The sequence below is a fragment of the Lathyrus oleraceus genome, chromosome 7, assembly GCF_024323335.1.
Source record: "Lathyrus oleraceus cultivar Zhongwan6 chromosome 7, CAAS_Psat_ZW6_1.0, whole genome shotgun sequence".
NCBI lineage: Eukaryota > Viridiplantae > Streptophyta > Magnoliopsida > Fabales > Fabaceae > Lathyrus > Lathyrus oleraceus.
In genome coordinates this window covers 19,890,327-19,898,263 of record NC_066585.1, presented here as the reverse complement: position 1 = coordinate 19,898,263, position 7,937 = coordinate 19,890,327, and the positions used below count along the sequence as shown (strand labels likewise).

The window sequence follows — 7,937 nt, the reverse complement described above, 5'->3', positions numbered from 1 at the left end:
TTCCTGAGAATCTTGATGGAAGGTTCTTAAAATACTAAGTGACCTCCTTTGAAGCTTGAGTGGTCGAGCGATAGGGAAGGACGACGGTTGGTCGACTTTGAACCTTTCTCTTTGCCAACCACTCCTTCCTCTTAGCTAGAGGGGCTGCTCACATTTCACCGGGTAAAAATAAAAAAGAAAAAAGTGGTTAAGAAAGTTTTTAGGGAGCATTCCCAGAGGGGGATCGAAGACATACTTTCCTATATTGTTGTGTATTCTGTCCGGTTCGTATTTTAGATCCAACGAGATTAAGGTATGAGAGAACATATACTGAAAGGCTGATACCACATGAACCACTTCCCTCTCAAAAAGGTGAAGGTCGTCATGAGAGAGTACTAAGGAACCTTAGGATCACTTGTCTGGGACAAAGGGAAGCGAGGAGCGTCAGCCGCGTTAGTCGTAACCATCGAACCACTTTATCTCCCTCTGACTATGACAAACTTTTCTTTCCATTGTAGGACCTTAGTATTTTCTTCCCCGAAAGGTTGAAAAAAGGTTTCCCAGGCATTGGTAGGCATCAACTTGACATTGTAGAAATAAAATAATATCCCCATAGAGGGAGTAACTTCCATTTGGAAACATAGAATTACAAAGCTTGTAATAATACTATATATGTTGGTCGTAATATTATAGGGAGCGGCGTTCGCGGTTGATAAGAATTCAGCCTTAAATTGTGTAAAAGGAATCAGGAGCCCCATATAAAAAATGATGGAAATATATAAATAGAAAGGCAGGACGAGCGAACCACCCATGAGAGGCATGTTAACTCTCTCCTCTTTGGAACAGGGTTCCAAGATCACATATTCTTCTTGTTCATTACTAGAAAGACTAATTTCCTGGTGAAAGGCCATAACTCTTTCCTCATCAGAATATAGGGATGCAAAGTCTTGCACTTTAACATGTTTAACATGTTTCTCCATTTGAATCCCAATAAGGATTAGAAGAAGCAAGAATAATATGGATAAAAGAACTATTGGTCACTGTCTACGCTATCAAATAAATCAAATAAAGGCTAAGAACGAGTTGGTAAATCATAATGGTAATGTTAGTCGGGAACTTAGAAGATATGTATCACATTTGGGACAATATTATATAGTAGAAATATGGGGATGGAAAAAGATGTCGTTATTTTATAAAGGTAAAGATAAGGACAGGAGAAACCTATCCTTGTTCGAGTATCTTAACAATTGAACTAAAGGGAAAAAGATCCCTTGAATCTAACACACGCATGAAGCAAGGCCAAACTTGGATTCCCAAGAAAGTCATAATTTGGTGCATTTAATGTAACACATGTCTTGCCTAAGTCGCGCTTCGGTTTATTCTCGCGATTAGACGTTCCATTTCTTTCACTAATGGACTTTGAATTCCCCCTAACTGACACGGCATGGGCTTTACTGCCCACACATAGAAACCCCTTGTAAATATGGACTCGCCTAAAGGACTTAACATAATCTCACCTGAGGGACTCAACTATATCTCACCCGAAGGACTCAACTATGTCTATCTTCAGGGACTCAATGTAGTATCGTTAAAGGGACTCATTAAGTCTCATCAAGAAAGATACGACCAATCCTTCCTTCAAGGTGGGAGGTAAGCACTTCACTTGGGATTCTTAGAGTGTGCGAGTATAAAGGGTTAAAGCACTTCAACCTTTGCAAGTCCTCGTACTTGAGGGATTATGTAGTGGGATAATCGAGGAATGCTTTTAGGAAAAGGCATGAGGTGTACGCACTATCCTTCCAGAGTTTTCCCTTACCAGTTGAATTCACCCCTCTATGAATTTGAGTGCTCCTCGTCTAGTTCGATTTCCCCTTTACCAGATCTCTCGTCGAACTTCCCATTTCTCTTTCCTTAACGTGCGTTTATGGGGGTGGCATATGATAAGTCAATGAATAGTGCCCAAAAAGTTGTGGGGTCTAATCTTCTCTCCTATAGTTATAGATAATAACCACCCACTCCCTCGACGTGGTGGGCAAAGGAAGATTTGTTTCACTCAATCTAAGGACCATGGGAGGCTACAAATACACTAAGACTTCAATACTAAAAATGACAAATCTAACACATAAAGAAACTACCCATAAAGAGCTTCCCATACCTTCGAGGTTGTAACACCCATAGCTTCAGAGTCCCTTAATAAACCCTAAGCCTATGACATCCATGACCATTTGGGGTTGTTAGACTCATTTTACTTTATCTAGTACAATCATCACCTAAACACTACTTATTTTTTGTTCCACACAAGAATAATGGCGCCATTTGTGTGAATCGCCTCCTCATTCTCACAACTTACTGCCATATTCTTTGATTTTTTTTCTATTGTATCACCGCAACTGCTCCCAGTAACCGCTTGAAACATTGTAATTGTTTTAGTAATGTTGGTCCTTTAAAGATAGGCTTATGTCTAGTTATTTGTTTTGATGAAGACAAGTGTGTGGAAAGAAGATCAAGATGTTTGCTCAAATCATGATTATAAGAATTCAAACAGCATTGGATAATTGAATCAAGATCAAGGATTTCTTATCGATCAAGGTACAAATATGGTATTCATTGTCCATAGGCTAAGTGCTTAATTATAATTCATCTCAAACCATTATTTAAGCGTATTGCACAAGTATTTTGAAATTGCATAACTTAGTAAATTTCAAAATTTATTTTGTGACAATCAATTAAAAGGTATGTGTAATCGATTGTCATTCATATTTCAAGCAAAAAAATTCAAATTCAAACTTGTGACAATTGATTTAATAGAATGTGTAATCAATTTCCATAATGCAATTTTTAAAATTTAGACGTGAGACATTTGATTCTATGGATTGTGCAAATGATTCTCCCTCTAAAAAATTGAATTTTTTTTATTGTTTTTAATACTTTTTCATGACACTTGTTCATTACATCTTTTCAAAATCAATGCATGATTATTCAAGTTATTTTCTAAAATATTGTCATGATTTCTAAGAGGTTTCTTAGTGCTATAGAATATAGAATTTTTCCCATTTCAAATCACCTCTTTAAAATATTTTCAAACAACTCAATTCATTGTTACAACATTATTTTTTCAAGAAGTTTCAGCATAAATGTTCATAATATCAAAATTAAGTTCTTGAACACTTATAATGGATATTTGAATTATCTTATTTAAAAGGAAAGAACAACTTTGTAAGAATTTTATTGTGTTATCAAAATTCTATTGTACTTATACTTTCAATTCTAAACTATTGTAACATTGTATCAGTATTCTATAACTTATGTACCAGGATGTTGGTAATAAGGGTTTTAGAGAGAAGATAAGGTTATTTGTCTTTGTGTTTGTAATATTACAAGGTGTGGTACCTTTGTGATTGTGTTAGAAAGTTAAGAGAATCCAATGGACCGTTTGTAATGTTTCTAACATAGTGAAATCTTTCCTGGTATGTGAGGGAATTAGACGTATCCTTGATTGAAAATGAAAACTAATATATGTTTTGGTGCTCCTTTCATTTCAACATTTATTTATTTTTACTTTACATTTCTAAGTTCATAAAAAAATAAAAAATAATTAAAACACTTGAATCGTTGTCTAAAACTGAAAAAATATCAATAAACCTAATTCACCCCTAGATTGCAGTCTAAACTTATAGGTCCCACAAATGTTGTCTAATCGACAATCCAAAAGCTTCAAGACAGACATTTTACTAGTAATGAGAAAAACTAAAAGAAGAAGGGTAACCAAAGTTTGAACGATTCAAATCTATTTTTTTATTGTTCTATGAACAATTTGATTTTTTTTTCAATAGATTTCTTTCACTGCAAGTAATTCTAACTGAGACTGGTTATATATAATAATTATCTTGTACATCCTTTTTCTCATTAAAATATTGATAAATATTTAAGTTGACTTTCGATGGTTGTTGATGTCTAAGTCATTCTAAATTCTAATTATTGCTATTTTCTTGGCTATTTCCACCAACATTCCAAGAACCTTCTTCTTTTCGAATATAAATTCTCAAATCTTCTCATTCTTCTTTTCATTCATCTCAACTAGCTAGCTTCTTCACTTCATCATTTTCTTATACACCAACATAACCTATCCAAACAGCTCCTAAATTCTTCATCAAAATGGCTGCCAAACGTCTTTTGGAGGATTCTGATCAAGACAAACACAAACGTATCAGAACTACAACAACACCTTCTTTTGCTTCGTATGTTTTTTATTCCTTAAACTAATCAAAATATTCATTCTTTCATTCTCTTTGCTTAATATTCTTAATTATTTTTCATGATCCAACTATATTTATATATTTATTAAATGTTGCATATTAATATTAATTACTTTCAATTTTCATGTGATAGGGTAATAGGAGAAGTTGTTATGGTGAGAAACATGCAAAATGTTTTCTCTGGCTTAGAACCATTACTTAGAAGAGTGGTAAGTAACAATTCATTTTTTACCATTATTTACAAATGAAATTACTATCAACTATTTTTTGATTAAACTTATCCGTAACAAACGTGCCCTTAATACGATCAGGTGAACGAAGAAGTAGAACGGGCAATGAGACAATGTTATGCATCGCGATCGATAACAAAGTCACCTTCATTGAGACTTCAAGCAATGGAACATCCATCAAGTTTTCAATTCATTTTCAAAAAGAAGCTTTCACTTTCAATTTTCACAAGTAGTAGATTACTAGACATGGATGGAAACTCAATCAATGTGATTCTTGTCGACAAACGCAATGACCAAATTGTCCCTACAAGTCTGCCTCACCCAATCAAGATAGAAATTGTAGTTCTTGATGGGGACTTTCCATCTAGTGAAAAGGAATCATCATGGACTAGTGAAGAATTCAATAGTAATATTGTGAAAGAAAGAACCGGGAAGAGGCCATTGCTAACCGGTGAATTGAATCTTACTATGAGAGATGGAGTTGCACCAATCGGGGATATCGAGTTCACCGATAATTCAAGCTGGATTCGTAGCAGAAAGTTTAGACTTGGTGTAAGAGTTGCTCCCGGGACTAAACAAAATGTTCAAATTCGTGAAGGCATGACCAAACCTTTTGTTGTTAAAGATCATCGCGGCGAATGTGAGTTTTCTTTCTTTCCTTTAAATAATAGTTAGTTGGTAACATGTCTTCATTTGTATAATTTATTTTAAGGTTGTTGAAATATAAAACTAATTAAATTTTTTTATACAAATGAATGAAGTGTACAAAAAACACCATCCACCAAACCTAAGTGACGAAGTATGGCGTTTAGAGAAGATTGGAAAAGATGGAGCTTTTCACAAAAAGTTGACTGCAGCAAAGATTACAACAGTTCAAGAGTTTCTCAAATTATCTGTAGTTGATACTCTTAGACTCCGAAAGGTACATACATATACTAATACAACACACTCTCTCTAAACTCAATAAAATATCATTAGTGTTAAATAATGCTTATATGATTTTGCATTTAGATACTAGGTGTTGGAATGTCAGAGAAAATGTGGGATGTAACAATGAAACATGCAAAGACTTGTGTAATGGGAAACAAACTATATGTGTACCGTGGTCCTCAATTCACCATTCATCTGAATGCCATATGTCAAATGGTTAGAGCTGATACCATCAATGGCCATACCATTCCCAACAGAGACATTAATAACATCAACAAGGTACATTAAATTATGCTAAAAATGTCCTTGTTTGTTCCATCATTTTAATTTTACTATAAGATATGATTTTTAACCTATAGTTTATTTGATTAACAGAGCTTCATACAAAACCATGTGAGAGAAGCATATAATAGATGGAATGAGTTGAAGGAAATTGATGAAGCTTTGAATGATAACGTTGCTTTGTTAACTCAAGGTATTTGTTGTTAATATATGACAACAAAGTTATTGAAACTATGCAAAGTTATTTGACAATATTATTATAAATTGATTTATTGAATCTCACTCTACAGGTGAAAGTGTGGAACAATTTCAAAATAATCATCATCAAGCTTCATACGATCAGAATGACTTTTTTGTTGATAAATCTGGGTGCATAGAATGGTCACCATTTGCCACTTCATCGTTGGTGAATGGAATAGCTTATAGCTTCTCAGGAGCAATCATTGATGATGGAGCCTTAAGGTGGCATTAGAAAATGTTGTAATTTGACTTACAGCTGTATATTTATAAAAAAGAAAATAGGACTACTTGGGTTGAGAGGGTGTAAGAAAATCAAATAAATTGTTATTTGACAAAATAGAGTTAAATATTTTGCGATATATAATATGGTGTCAAGTGAAAGAAAATACTTGATTATTCCTAACAAATGAAAAAACCATCTATTGCTAAAAGAAAAATAGAAGTCTTGTTGTATAATTTTTCTTGGTAAGTTAGGCCCTGATACAATTATACAAATTCTAAAACACATAATAACAATATAATATAATTTAAGTTAACTTGGTAAACTACACAATTGCATGTACTTGTTTGAGATTCTTTGATTTACAAGCTAATGAACATAAGAAAGAGTGATAAAGTTTAGAATGGTATAAGATGTAATTAGGGAAAGAAAGGATTGGTATTACTGATCTAGATGAATTACAACAATAGACAAGAGTTTATGTAGAAATAAAAGGAAATGATTAACTAAATTTTGTCTTGCAAGTCACTGAAGAAATTTATCGTACTTTGCTTAGTGCCCCCTTTCTCGAGTGACCCGTCTGGTTCATTGGGCTGTTGGAGTATAGGAAAATAGCTTAATGATTTACATTGATAATCTGAGTGCATTATATACACCAAGTTGTCGTCATTCTCTTAATGACTAAGGAATACAAATATGAATGACTAATTACTACAAATGAATACGGTTATTATTATTTTTTAAATATATCTGAATTTTATCACTCCTCCGCACTTAAAGAGGGGGATTGGAGGACATTGAGACTGTCCTTAAAATCTTGAAAAAAAAATTATGGGAGATCCTTGGTGAATATATCTGCAACTCGATAGCACGATGGGACATGTAGGACGTGGATGTCTCCATGAGCTACTTTTTCACGAATAAAATAATTGTCCATTTCAATATGTTTTGTTCCTTGGGATTGATTTGGATTCCCGGATAGATATATGGCACTAACATTAACACAATAGACCAAGGTAGCCTTGTGAATAGGACAACGTAATTCTAAAAGCATATTTCGTAGTCAACGAGTCTCAGAGACCACATTGGTAACTCCTTAGTATCCTGCTTCAACATTGGAACAAGATAAAGTAGCTTGGCGCTTGAAGGATCAGGAGAGTAAGTTGTCACCAAGAAATACACGGTAACCAGAGGTTGATCACCTGGTATCTGGGCAGTCGCCCCAATCTGCATATGTGTAGGCAATTAATGATGTTGTAGAAGAAGAGTAAAGTTGTTATCCATACTGACGTGTGCCCTAAATATATCTCAGGATGCATCGAAGAGCGTGCATCTGCTCATTCATCGGATTGTGCATAAATAAACATACTAGTTTCACTGCATAAAATATGTCAGGTCTTGTGAAGGTGACGTACTGAAGAGCATCGGCAAGGCTGCGATATAGAGAAAGGTCTTCATATGGGTTATGGTTTTTTTTGCACTCAGTTTTGGTTTAGTATAAACCAGTATATGACAAGTTTTACAAGAAGTCATTCCATCACGTTCAAGAATTTCTTCTGCATATTTTTTCTGAGACAAAAATAAGCTACCGGTATGGCGGGTGACAACATACCCAAAAAATAACTCAATAATCCTAAATCTTTCATAGCAAACTCGGAGCTAAGAAATGTTGTGATAGACTTTCGAAGGTCATCAGAAGAAGTAGTAAGAACTATATCATCTACATACAGTATGAGATATGTCAAGTGAATACCTTTTCGATAGATGAAAAGAGAGTTTTCAAATTTGCTTTGATAGAAG

The 7,937-nt window shown here is 34.1% G+C and overlaps 1 protein-coding gene across 1 annotated transcript; it reads left to right on the top strand.

Moving 5' to 3' along the window:
* Positions 1-4,043: 4,043 nt before the first annotated feature.
* On the top strand, positions 4,044-6,373 carry LOC127106783 (protein SAR DEFICIENT 1). The gene is made up of 7 exons (XM_051044090.1): positions 4,044-4,217; positions 4,369-4,444; positions 4,547-5,105; positions 5,227-5,387; positions 5,477-5,674; positions 5,771-5,870; positions 5,968-6,373. The coding sequence occupies exons 1-7, from the start codon at positions 4,135-4,137 to the stop codon at positions 6,147-6,149; spliced, it is 1,359 nt and encodes a 452-aa protein (XP_050900047.1). The 5' UTR covers positions 4,044-4,134; the 3' UTR covers positions 6,150-6,373.
* Positions 6,374-7,937: the final 1,564 nt, after the last annotated feature.

Bases quoted from the DNA above. Each gene is read 5' to 3' on its own strand.
- LOC127106783 (XM_051044090.1), top strand. From the start codon at position 4,135: ATGGCTGCCAAACGTCTTTTGGAGGATTCTGATCAAGACAAACACAAA. The intron at 5,106-5,226 runs GTGAGTTTTCTT...AAATGAATGAAG, and splicing joins TAAAGATCATCGCGGCGAAT to TGTACAAAAAACACCATCCA. The intron at 5,675-5,770 runs GTACATTAAATT...TTTGATTAACAG, and splicing joins ACATTAATAACATCAACAAG to AGCTTCATACAAAACCATGT.